At 41.3% G+C, this 13,753-nt stretch overlaps 1 protein-coding gene across 2 annotated transcripts in view; it reads left to right on the top strand.

The window, feature by feature from the left end:
• lgmn (legumain) overlaps positions 1-13,753 on the top strand; it is a 45,945-nt gene that overhangs the window by 8,690 nt on the left and 23,502 nt on the right. The window contains exons 2-4 of one of the 2 annotated variants that reach the window (XM_028821776.2): positions 1,834-2,011; positions 9,087-9,184; positions 10,339-10,420. In XM_028821776.2, coding sequence (XP_028677609.1) covers positions 1,874-2,011; positions 9,087-9,184; positions 10,339-10,420 — 318 coding nt within the window. In that variant the 5' untranslated portion in view covers positions 1,834-1,873. Of the gene's footprint in view, positions 1-1,819; positions 2,012-9,086; positions 9,185-10,338; positions 10,421-13,753 lie in introns of those variants that run through there. The other variant, XM_028821778.2, reaches the window with a different exon arrangement.

Genomic DNA, 13,753 nt, shown 5'->3' with positions numbered 1-13,753 from the left:
CCATTAAAATGAAGTTCATGTAGATTTATATTAAAATCACCAATATGACAGTGTGTGCTTTTTATTTTTAACATTATTATTCTTAATTTTTGGATGAAACTTTATGCACGTTAACTTACAATATTGTATACAATACAATTTAAGTGATTAGGAAGTAAAACATTATCAAACCAGAGCGAGCACAAGAAACATGGAGTTACAGCTAGTTCAAAGGTTAAATGAAAATGAATCGCTTAGGACAGCTACAGATCATTGACTGTGATGGGATCAGCACAATTGTAAATTGTTCAAAAGCCTAAGCAGTTCCAAAATACGTTGTAAAAGGATGTGATGTCAGGAAGACCCTGAATTTCCCGCAGATAAGGAGGGGTTCAGAATGTCATGGGAAGCTAATTCCACAGCCTGGAAATGAGAACCAAGAAAAATCTCCCATTTTAAAGAAAACTCCTCGTTGAAGAATGGACAGTGGGAAGATAAGCTGAAGCAGAATGGACATTTCTTAAAAGAATATATGATGAGGCCAGAAACTGTTGGTAGTGAAGAGCAGAGCTATACAGAAACCTCAAAGATCAAGGTTTTTTTGAACCTGAAATGAAGCAGATGAGTAATGTGGGTAAAAGGAATGGGGGGGGGGGGGGGGGGGGGGATTGCACCAGTTGGACATCCACATTCTGGCCTAGCTGAGGGAGGTCAGTTGAATGGTTGCTGTCCTGGTAGAGCAGTGCAGTATTCCAAATGATTGAGCAGTCAAGAGCCTGAATGTAGAGGAAGGTTTCAATACTGTGGATATTTTGAAGTAGGAAACAACCGAACAGAGTTAGCTAAAAATGTGTTGAGGAAATAATCAAATTCTCTTGTCAGTCAGTGGTGAGAGGGTGAATTTATAAGGTTCGATAATGATATCCGACTTGGAGAGGTTAGGTTTAAGATGAAGCTTAAATTTCCTACTGGACATGTGCATTTTGCCTTCAATTAGTAGCAGTCAGTTCTTTGTGTTTAAGGGCAGTTGAAGTGTAAAGCGAAGGCAAGTCATTGGTACACTCGCACACAGACACTCGTTTCTGTGATGATTTTTACAGTCCATGATTGAACTAGCAAACAGATCTTTAATGGAATTGTATTTTTTAATTTTTTTTTGGTTTTTAAATCTTGCCCACATGTACATGTGGTGGCCGAGGAAAACATTTTAATCTCCTGTTCATGCAGAATGGAGAAAAAGAGAAGTTTATCAAATAACAAAACTCGATTACCAGTTCTGCACATTGGCAAACAATGTGAAACATGTCCATGGGTAAAAAAAAAAAAGTCTTCAGTTACTCGTGTCTCATAATCTTCGTGTCTTTCATCTAGTCACTAACTCAAAACATGCAAAATTATTTATTTATTTATTTTTTGCTAAAATATTGTTGGCCATTGCTACCAAGTATTTGGGGTAACTAACACATGGATGAAGTATTCCTTTAAGATGTGGAAGCAAAACAGGGCTACCTGAAGAAAGAATCGCCTACAGACACAGAAAGGACTCCACATAGACAGTGACCAGACCAGGGTTCAGATTCAGTCACTATTTAATTTGAATGATCACTGGGAAGTAATGTTAGTAGTGTTCATCCAACTTTCCATCCCTCTGTGCTTCTAAAATGTGTAACTGCTACTGTGTTCCGTGACACCTCTGCTTTTAATGCATTGTTTTGGGTGCTTCCTCATTTATTGGTAGTTTGGCTGGGTTCCTTGAATCCACACTATGAGAAGTGTGAATGGAGAGGAGTGATGTGTGTTTTACTGTTGTGCCCTGTCAAGGCTTACAATATATTCTCTATCTTTTTTTTGCAGGAAGATACATCCTAAAAATTGTTTCTGAGCCTTTGGCAGAATGTTGTGGAGAGTAATAACTTTAATAGGCCTGGCTCTGGCAGTGAGCTCTGCTCCACTGGAAGAATCAACAACAACTGGCAAAAAGTGGGTGGTGATAGTTGCTGGCTCCAACGGCTGGTACAACTACAGACATCAGGTGAGGTACCAACTGGCTCAGCCTCTGAGCATGCACACACTTGATTTCCGTCTTTTGCCAAGAAAATGCACCCAGCACTTAGCAGTCATTCTTCACAACCTTTCAATTTCACATTTTTAGTCCAGTTTAGTAGTAAGTTCTGTGTTCTCATTAAAAATTGTTTTTTTTAAATAGTATAACTCTAGAAAAGCTCAAAATACTCCACACAAGGTAATGGTGCTTTATTGATCTGCCATTCCAGTCAACTAAATGCTCAAGCCATAGGACAGAATTGTCTCATGTAGGAGGGTTAGGGTAAGCTTGTTTTAACTATAAACTATAGTACAGAATTTTATTTCATTACAGATGTAATATTATTTAGAAAATCTTTTTTTTTTTTTTTTTTTTTCTGAACCAACGTTTTTTAATTTTAGAGTTTCAATGAAACTGAACTTATCAAACCTAAAGTTGAAATCAAACTGCAATGGGATGCCAGTATTTTACAGGGAACATTCTCACACACATAACTGGCACTCATTCTTACTCTGACATTTTCCAGTCATCAGTTAACCAAAACCATTAAGGCAAATGAGGCCGAAGTATCCAGAAAAATGACTCGAAGGCATGGACATTTAAACTCGATAACAACTCAAAACCCTGTAACTATGTCACAGTGCCAACCAGTAAATTAGATCTCTTTGTTTATTGGTGACCCTAAAAATGTAGTACATAGTAATGATAAGGTTATTTAATAATTAGTTAAAATAACTGACATCTGTATTAAAACCTTTTTTAAAACTCATTTCTTACTGTCACAAAGAATATTTGTCAGCAGTTAAGAGCCATATTTCTATCCTTCCATTTTTTATTTTTATTTTTTTTGCATTCTTTATCCAGTTCTGGTTCACTTAAACCATAGCATGAGGCAGGTGCCTTGTAAGTAGATCACAGACTGAGTGAAGTACCCCTTTCAAAATCCTTAATTACTTACTTGGGCAAAATATCCACTCTTTCATCAATTACTAATTCTGCCCAGAATAGTTCAGTGTCTCAGGTCCTAGAAAAATATCCTGTGCCTAATAATTAACAGTAACTTCATATACATACTATCCGGCGCCGCCGTGAGTGGCAGCCTTTTCAGCAGCTCCGTGTATGACTGTATATGTATGTGTACTTTTCTACTTTTATTTTTCTATTTTTATTTATTGATCACTCCTACCACTTTATTTTATGTGGATTCCTTCCCTGGACACACTTACTTTTACAACGTGGGCATGGATTTTAACACGCCGAGACTCGCCTATTCAAGTACTCAACTTCGGGCGCTGAGAACAAATGCCAGTGCCGGTGTGGTTCCATATTTACCCGACGAGGTAAGAAGGCGGTATCGTGGCAGCAGAGCCGGCACTAAGCTAAAAAAGAAGCGGCTTGCGAGAAAGTGGCGTTTCAAGCCTTCGGTGCCTTCTGTGATTCTGGGGAATGTAAACTCAATCTCAAATAAGATCGACGAACTGGCTGCGCTGGTGAAAAATGTAAGGACCTACAGAGAATGCAGTTTGTTGTGTTTCTGCGAAACGTGGCTAAATAACACCATCCCAGATGCCAACGTGGAGCTACCCGGGTTTAGCACAGTTAGAGCGGACAGAGATGCAAGTACCTGTGGTAAGCACAAAGGAGGAGGACTCGCTCTCTATGTTAATACACGGTGGTGTCACTCTGGACATGTTAACGTCAAAATCTCCACTTGCTGCAGGGATATCGAACTGTTGGCCGTAAGTTTACGTCCCTACTATTTGCCCAGAGAGTTTGGACATGTCATTGTTGTTATTGTATACATTCCTCCTCGGGCAGACGTGGAGTCAGCGAGTGACATCATCCATTCCGCTGTTGCTAAGTTACAAACGCAGCACCCTGAGGCGCTTGTGCTAATCGCTGGAGACTTTAACCATGTGACGCTGGACAAAACATTGCCTGCATTCTCCCAGTATGTGGACTGTAACACCCGGGGAAATAAGACTATTGATTTACTGTATGCAAACGTTAAAGACGCATACAGCGCCACCCCGCTGCCTGCGCTTGGGAAAGGAGATCATAACCTGGTTCAGCTTCAGCCTCACTATAAACCAAAAGTTAGAGTCCTACCTGTAACCACACGATCATTCAGGAAGTGGACCCCGGAGGCTGAGAATACTCTGAGAGAACTTTTTGGAACTACAGACTGGGATATCCTGCAGGGATCTCATAATGAGAACATTGAGGAAGTTGTTGACTGCACTATGTAGTTCCAGTAAGAACAGTACGCTGCTATGCTAACAACAAGCCATGGATTACAAGTGACATCAAGGGCCTTTTGAATCAGAAGAAAAGGGCTTTTAAAGACGGTGATCAGCATGAGCTCAAGCGCGTGCAGAAGGAACTCCGAGTCCAACTCAGGGCGGCGAAGGAGCAGTACAGGAGAAAGCTGGAGCAGAAGTTGCAGAATAACAGCATGAAGGAAGTGTGGGATGGGATGAAGATCATCACTGGCTGCAGCTCGAAGCGGGGTACCACCATTGAGAGAGACGTGAAGAGAGCAAACCAAATGAACAACTTTTTTAACAGGTTTGACCACCCTAACCCACTCTCACTCTCACCTCGGAGTACTACACCCTCCACACATCCTTCTGCTGATACCAGCATAGGAAAAACATCCCCACCCATAATAACAGCGCAAGTGAGCAGAGAGCTGAGGAGACTTCGTGCCAGCAAAGCAGCGGGTCCAGATGGAGTATCGCCACGACTGCTGAAGGTCTGTGCATCGGAGCTGGGGGGTACTCTACAGCGCATCTTCAACCTGAGCCTGGAACAGGGGAGAGTCCCGAGGCTTTGGAAAACATCTTGTATCACCCCAGTCCCAAAGGTATCACGTCCTAGTGAGCTGAATGACTTTCGGCCTGTTGCTCTGACATCACATGTGATGAAGACCATGGAGAGGCTGCTGCTTCATCACCTTAGGCCACAGGTTCAACACGCCCTTGACCCTCTGCAGTTTGCATATCAGGAGAAGGTGGGAGCGGAAGATGCCATCATTTATATGCTACACCGATCCCTCTCTCACTTGGACAGAGGCAGTGGTGCTGTAAGAATTATGTTTCTAGACTTCTCTAGCGCCTTCAACACAATCCAACCTCTGCTCCTTAGGGACAAGCTGACAGAGATGGGATTAGATTCATACCTAGTGGCATGGATCGTGGACTATCTTAAAGACAGACCTCAGTATGTGCGTCTTGGGAACTGCACGTCTGACATTGTGGTCAGCAACACAGGAGCGCCACAAGGGACTGTACTTTCTCCGGTCCTGTTCAGCCTATATACATCGGACTTCCAATACAACTCGGAGTCCTGCCATGTGCAAAAGTTCGCTGATGACACTGCTATCGTGGGCTGTATCAGGAATGGGCTGGAGGAGGAGTATAGGGACCTAATCAATGACTTTGTTAAATGGTCCGACTCAAACCACCTACACCTGAACACCAGCAAAACCAAGGAGCTGGTGGTGGATTTTAGGAGGCCCAGACCCCTCATAGACCCAGTGATCATCAAAGGTGACTGTGTGCAGATGGTGCAGACCTATAAATATCTGGGAGTGCAGCTGGATGATAAATTAGACTGGACTGCCAATACTGATGCGCTGTGCAAGAAAGGACAAAGCCGGTTATACTTCCTTAGAAGGCTGGCTTCCTTCAACATCTGCAATAAGATGCTGCAGATGTTCTATCAAACAGTTGTGGCGAGCGCCCTCTTCTACGCAGTGGTGTGCTGGGGAGGCAGCATTAAGAGGAAAGACGCCTCACGCCTGGACAAACTGGTGAGGAAGGCAGGCTCTATTGTTGGCATGGAGCTGGACAGTTTAACATCTGTGGCAGAGCGAAGGGCGCTCAGCAGGCTCCTATCAATTATGGAGAATCCACTGCATCCACTAAATAATGTCATCTCCAGACAGAAGAGCAGCTTCAGCGACAGACTGCTGTCACTGTCCTGCTCCACAGACAGATTGAGGAGATCGTTCCTCCCCCAAACTATGCGACTCTTTAATTCCACCAGGGCGGGTAAACGTTAATATTTAACATTATACATAGTTATTGTCTGTTTTTTTCACCTGTATTATTATCATTGTTTAATTTAATATTATTTATTGTATCAGTATGCTGCTGCTGAAGAATGTGAATTTCCCATTGGGATTAATAAAGTATCTATCTATCTATCTATCTACAGTGGTGTGAAAAACTATTTGCCCCCTTCCTGATTTCTTATTCTTTTGCATGTTTGTCACACAAAATGTTTCTGATCATCAAACACATTTAACCATTAGTCAAATATAACACAAGTAAACACAAAATGCAGTTTTTAAATGATGGTTTTTATTATTTAGGGAGAAGAAAAATCCAAACCTACATGGCCCTGTGTGAAAAAGTAATTGCCCCCTTGTTAAAAAATAACCTAACTGTGGTGTATCACACCTGAGTTCAATTTCCGTAGCCACCCCCAGGCCTGATTACTGCCACACCTGTTTCAATCAAGAAATCACTTAAATAGGAGCTGCCTGACACAGAGAAGTAGACCAAAAGCACCTCAAAAGCTAGACATCATGCCAAGATCCAAAGAAATTCAGGAACAAATGAGAACAGCAGTAATTGAGATCTATCAGTCTGGTAAAGGGTATAAAGCCATTTCTAAAGCTTTGGGACTCCAGCGAACCACAGTGAGAGCCATTATCCACAAATGGCAAAAACATGAAACAGTGGTGAACCTTCCCAGGAGTGGCCGGCCGACCAAAATTACCCCAAGAGCGCAGAGACGACTCATCCAAGAGGTCACAAAAGACCCCAGGACAACGTCTAAAGAACTGCAGGCCTCACTTGCCTCAATTAAGGTCAGTGTTCACGACTCCACCATAAGAAAGAGACTGGGCAAAAACGGCCTGCATGGCAGATTTCCAAGACGCAAACCACTGTTAAGCAAAAAGAACATTAGGGCTCGTCTCAATTTTGCTAAGAAACATCTCAATGATTGCCAAGACTTTTGGGGAAAAAAACCTTGTGGACTGATGAGACAAAAGTTGAACTTTTTGGAAGGCAAATGTCCCGTTACATCTGGCGTAAAAGGAACACAGCATTTCAGAAAAAGAACATCATACCAACAGTAAAATATGGTGGTGGTAGTGTGATGGTCTGGGGTTGTTTTGCTGCTTCAGGACCTGGAAGGCTTGCTGTGATAGATGGAACCATGAATTCTACTGTCTACCAAAAAATCCTGAAGGAGAATGTCCGGCCATCTGTTCGTCAACTCAAGCTGAAGCGATCTTGGGTGCTGCAACAGGACAATGACCCAAAACACACCAGCAAATCCACCTCTGAATGGCTGAAGAAAAACAAAATGAAGACTTTGGAGTGGCCTAGTCAAAGTCCTGACCTGAATCCAATTGAGATGCTATGGCATGACCTTAAAAAGGCGGTTCATGCTAGAAAACCCTCAAATAAAGCTGAATTACAACAATTTTGCAAAGATGAGTGGGCCAAAATTCCTCCAGAGCGCTGTAAAAGACTCATTGCAAGTTATCGCAAACGCTTGATTGCAGTTATTGCTGCTAAGGGTGGCCCAACCAGTTATTAGGTTCAGGGGGCAATTACTTTTTCACACAGGGCCATGTAGGTTTGGATTTTTTTTTCTCCCTAAATAATAAAAACCACCATTTACAAACTGCATTTTGTGTTTACTTGTGTTATATTTGACTAATGGTTAAATGTGTTTGATGATCAGAAACATTTTGTGTGACAAACATGCAAAAGAATAAGAAATCAGGAAGGGGGCAAATAGTTTTTCACACCACTCTATCTATCTATCTATCTATCTATCTATCTATCTTTCTATCTATCTTTCTATCTATCTTTCTATCTATCTTTCTATCTATCTTTCTATCTATCTTTCTATCTTTCTTTCTTTCTTTCTTTCTTTCTTTCTTGCCGGGGTGGCTAATGAGTTCTTCTAAGGGTCAGGTATTTTTTAAATTGAGTAGCCTTTCACAGGTTTTTTGATTTGAGTTTGTTTGGGGACTGAGAATCCAGTCCATGGATGGCTACCATGCTGCACCCATTGCTGTTAGGCTTAATAATAATAATAATAATTAATAATTCTTTGCATTTATATAGCGGTCCTGCGGTGGGTTGGCACCCTGCCCAGGATTGGTTCCCTGCCTTGTGCCCTGTGTTGGCTGGGATTGGCTCCAGCAGACCCCCGTGACCCTGTGTTCGGATTCAGCGGGTTGGAAAATGGATGGATGGATGGATGGATTTATATAGCGCTTTTCTCACTACTCAAAGCACTCCGCATCAAATTAGACTTGGTGTGTTTCAGAAACTGACATATTGTTAGGTAGCTGGTGTTGCATTGAAGTCACCATCTACTCATCAGACTTGGTGTGATCATAAAGCCTAAAACCATACATCCATCCATTATCCAACCTGCCATATCCTAACTACAGGGTCACGGGGGGGGTCTGCTGGAGCCAGTTCCAGCCAACACAGGGCGTAAGGCAGGAAACAAACCCCGGTCAACGTGCCAGCCCACCGCAGGGCATGCACACACCCACACATAAGGCACACACTGGGGACAATTTAGAATCGCCAATGCACCTAACCTGTATGTCTTTGGACTGTGGGAGGAAACCCACGCAGACACGGGGAGAACATGCAAACTCCACGCAGGGAGGACCTGGGAAGCAAACCCGGGTCACCTAACTGCGAGTCAGCAGTGCTACCCACTGTGCCACCGTGCCACCCTAAAACCATACAGATGGACACCATTCTGGTTCAGATTTATTATTAAGGCTTGCCCAATCTAAGGAGTACTTGCATTTATTTCTGTTTTATTGGAAGCACATTTAAACATTTAGAATTAGCTAACCAAGTCTTGGCTCTTTATTGGTTTACTATGTCACATTTGGTCACAGATTCATGTACACTCACATTATTTGTAGGTTCACCAAGGAGCTACTGAATGTGTAATCTTTTCCTTCATTGCATTGACGTCTAGTGTATTTTGTGTTTATCTAACACAGGCAGATGCATGCCATGCTTACCAAATCGTCCACAGAAATGGCATCCCTGATGAGCAGATTGTTGTCATGATGTATGATGACCTTGCACAGACTGAAGAGTAAGTGTCACCATATTTGAAGTCCTACCAGGTTTATTTCTTTGGAGTGTTTTGGTCATGAAGACTTGCTGCTGTCTTCTCAAAGTCACGTTGACTAAAGTGGTAAGGGTAGATGGCAGGAATGCTTGTCCTACCTACTGAGAGTGTTCAACTCTGGCCTCACCATTAAGTGCTTGTGACAGGAGGCTGCCCTCTGTGTTGCTGTGTTAATGCCATCTGTAGAGGGTGGTTAGGATATACAGTCATTTATCGCTGCCATTTCCTTTGTAAATACCTTGTATGTAACAATATTTTAGTCGGGTGATCTATGCCTGGGGGGAGGTTTGTAAAATGTGCTATTTATCTGTGGAACCTGAATATTTACTAAGTGATGTGAATAGATACCAGCTATTCCTGCCAGTTCCTCCTTAGGTGGCCGTGTGCCAGTTTCCATGAGTCAGGCTAGCTCTCGTGACCCTGCTGTTGTGTAGTTTTCAGATACTACTGCTAATTTAGACTCATTTAGTGTTTCCCCCTAAGCCTTATCTTGGTGATTTCTTTCGGGAATGGGAGGGTGTAGACGATAAATATACGTAAATGTTAACTCCCCTTCCAGAATTCAGCAATTACTGTATCTTTTCAGTGAAACCTCAGCTTCTCCAGGAGTCCAGATTATAGTCAACCAATGCATTAATTTGTTCTGTGGCAAGGTCTCCAACTTGAGCATAGGTCTCTAATACCATGTGTGCCGACATGTCGAAACTGATTATGTTCAGAGTGCTGGTTTACAGGCTCATTTGTTTCTCCATGTTTCCTAACTATTAGTTTGTGATTTAGGCCTCTGGAGCACAAAAAAAATGGCACGAGTGTGTCTCTGAACAAATCTGCAATGAAGAAAAACAGGCATGCAATGAACAGCTAAACTTCATGCTGATGCAGCAGTTTGTTGTGTTACCCCTTTCATGTTTGTTCAGAATAGAAGGCCAACAATGATCACTGCGGGGGACAATGGTTATTTCAGACTTTTGAAAAAGGAAGTTACTTCTTGCACTCCCTTTTGTGCATGTAGAACGCTTTAAGCTAGGAGGCAGCAGCAAGACAATTTCTCACAGCTATTGGCAACTAATTCTTTCCTGAGTGTGAATATTGTTTCATCCTTTTGTGTTCACTTGCAGAAATCCCACCAAAGGAATCGTAATCAATAGGCCGAATGGTACTGATGTCTACAAAGGAGCCTTGAAGGATTACACAGGGGCGGTAAGAAAAGTCTGTTTCATACTGGAATGCACTCAGGTTTAGAAATGAATTGCCCCTTGTTAGCATAGTCTATTGATTTCATTTCTTTAAAAGATGGTGTTGTAGAGTGGACAATTGTAGTTTAATTTGTGGACTGTAGATGTCTAACGGTCTCACTAGTAAAATAAGCAGTAACAATAAAAATATTTATTCCAAAAATGAGTAGGGATATGAAGAATGAACATGTAACAAACACTACAACACTAAACAAACCGTAGTTCTCACCAACACTACCTGCACGGCGCAGTCAGGACCAGCAAGGCTGCTCTGCAAGTTTCCAAAGTTCTGATTATCGACTTCCAGGTGGTGACTGGTGTCTTTGACTAGGTTGTTTCTTTGATTGTAGTTTTTATTTTTTTTAGCACCACTGCTTTGTACAGTTGTGCTTGAAAGTTTGTGAACCCTTTAGAATTTTCTTTATTTCTGCATAAATATGACCTAAAACATCATCAGATTTTCACTCAAGTCCTAAAAGTAGATAAAGAGAAACCAGTTAAACAAGTGAGACAAAAATATTATACTTGGTCATTTATTTATTGAGGAAAATGATCGAATATTACATATTTGTGAGAGGCAAAAGTATGTGAACCTCTAGGATTAGCAGTTAGTTTGAAGGTGAAATTCGAGTCCGGTGTTTTCAATCAATGGGATGACAATCAGGTGTGAGTGGACACCTGGTGTTATTTATAGAACAGGGATCTATCAAAGTCTGCTCTTCACAACACATGCTTGTGGAAGTGTATCGTGGCACGAACAAAGGAGATTTCTGAGGACCTCAGGAAAAGAGTTGTTGATGCTCATCAGGCTGGAAAAGGTTAGGAAACCATCTCTAAAGAGTTTGGACAATACCAATCCACAGTCAGACAGATTGTGTACAAATGGAGGAAATTCAAGACCATTGTTACCCTCCCCAGGAGTGGTCGACCAACAAAGATCACTCCAAGAGGAAGGCGTGTAATAGTCGGCGGGGTCACAAAGGACCCCAGGTTAACTTCTAAGCAACTCAAGGCCTCTCTCACATTGGCTAATGTTCATGTTCATGAGTCCACCATCAGGAGAACACTGAACAACAATGGTGTGCATGGCAGGTTTGCAAGGAGAAAGCCACTGCTCTCCAAAAAAAAACATTGCTGCTCGTCTGCAGTTTGCTAAAGATCACGTGGACAAACCAGAAGGCTATTGGAAGAATGTTTTGTGGACGGAAATATAGACCAAAAATAGAACTTTATGGTTTAAATGAAAAACGTTCTGTTTGGAGAAAGGAAAACACTGCATTCCAGCATAAGAACCTTATCCCATCTGTGAAACGTGGTGGTAGTATCATGGTTTGGGCCCGTTTTGCTGCATCTGGGCCAGGACGGCTTGCCGTCATTGATGGAACAATGAATTCTGAATTATATCAGAAAATTCTAAAGGAAAATGTCAGGACATCTGTCCATGAGCTGAATCTCAAAAGAATGTGGGTCATGCAGCAAGACAATGACCCTAAGCACACAAGTCGTTCTACCAAAGAATGGTTAACGTTAAGAATAAAGTTAATGTTTTGGAATGGCCAAGTCAAATTCCTGACCTTAATCCAATCGAAATGTTGTAGAAGGACCTGAAGCGAGCAGTTAATGTGAGGAAACCCACCAACATCCTAGAGTTGAAGCTGTTCTGTACGGAGGAATGGGTGAAAATTCCTCCAAGCTGGTGTGCAGGACTGATCAACAGTTACCAGAAACGTTTAGTTGCAGTTATTGCTGCAAAGGGGGGTCACACCAGATACTGAAAGCAAAGGTCTACAAACTGTACTTTTGCCACTCACAAATATGTAATATTCGATCATTTTCCTTAATAAATAAATGACCAAGTATAATATTTTTGTCTCACTTGTTTAACTGGTTTCTCTTTATCTACTTTTAGGACTTGAGTGAAAATCTGATGATGTTTTAGGTCATATTTATGCAGAAATATAGAAAATTCTAAAGGGTTCACAAACTTTCAAGCACAACTGTAAGCAATAAGAAACTTCTGCTTCTTTCTTTGGCCTTAGAGTATACTTTTGTTCTGATTCCTTTTTATAAGCAAAAACAATTGTATCTTTTATTTGTTATTAATAAGCTACAATTTGCAGTGACGTGTTTAAATCTACATATGCACTGTTGGTTTAAATAAAAAATACTGTTTAAATGGAAGAACATACCTTTATAGTTGTGTATATTCTATAGGACACTGATGGTAGTGACATGATTTGCACTAATTTGCACAATTGCTGTAAATAAAAATGCCCACCTTCCACCCACACTCAACCCCAGCTTTCCCCTGGTAAAATCCTTGGCATTACACTTTTCTATTGTATTTTTTTTTTTTTTTGTTTAAATAAAATAAGCAGCCTACTAGTACAGTTCTATGGCAAACACAAACTACTCTGTGTGTTTACACTACAGATAAGCCCAATGAGAGCATGCTGCCCTGAACTGAATAATGACAGTGATGTATTTTTTCAGTCAATATTTATTTTAGTTAAGAGATTGCAGTATAATACAAAAAGGCTTGTAGAAACTTGTAAACAGTGCAAAATTAATTATGCAATTTATATCAAGTAAGTAATGATTGCCAGAAGCTTAATAAACTGAGATGGGAAGCTGCATTCATTTCACTAGGATGTACCCTTTTGTGTATGACAGGGCTCATTACATTGTTTGTCTCCTGGCAGAGAGGCTTTCAAATTGGTGCTTCATTTACAAGTGAATAATATTACATTTTTTTTTTTTTTTTTAACGGAGTCTGATAATTCACCATCAAATGGACAAACTTTTTCACATTGCAGTTTGTAACTGGGCAGAGTGGTAGCTCGGAGGCTGGGGATCTGCACTGGCAATCGGAAGGTTGCCGGTTTAATCCCGCAAGATGCCAAAAGGGACTCTGCTCTGTTGGGCCCTTAACCTGCAATTGCTAAGCGCTTTAATTAGTGAGAAAGGCGCTATATAAATGCAAAGTATTATTATTATTAACTACATACTGTACTGTTGTGTTGGGGTTTAAAAAAAAAAAGTTCATGGCTGATGTTTGTTCTATTCTTTGTGATGTATGGAAAGTAAGTGTTAACATCAGAAGACTTTAGCATACCACTAAAAATGGCACCAAAAGAATATATTTTTAGTATAACATTCTCAAGCATGCTTAGTTTAATTTACGGTCATAGGTAGAAGGAGAACACTGGGCACAAAGGCAGGAAACAAACCGAGCTAGAATGCCCATTCATTGCAGGGCTTATGCTTTGCTTTGTGGTGTAAAAGTGTCCACTAAAGG

Source organism: Erpetoichthys calabaricus, chromosome 16, assembly GCF_900747795.2.
Source record: "Erpetoichthys calabaricus chromosome 16, fErpCal1.3, whole genome shotgun sequence".
Taxonomy (NCBI): domain Eukaryota; kingdom Metazoa; phylum Chordata; class Cladistia; order Polypteriformes; family Polypteridae; genus Erpetoichthys; species Erpetoichthys calabaricus.
Note: the sequence above shows the minus strand (reverse complement) of the source record. Positions and strands in the feature narration are given on the sequence as shown.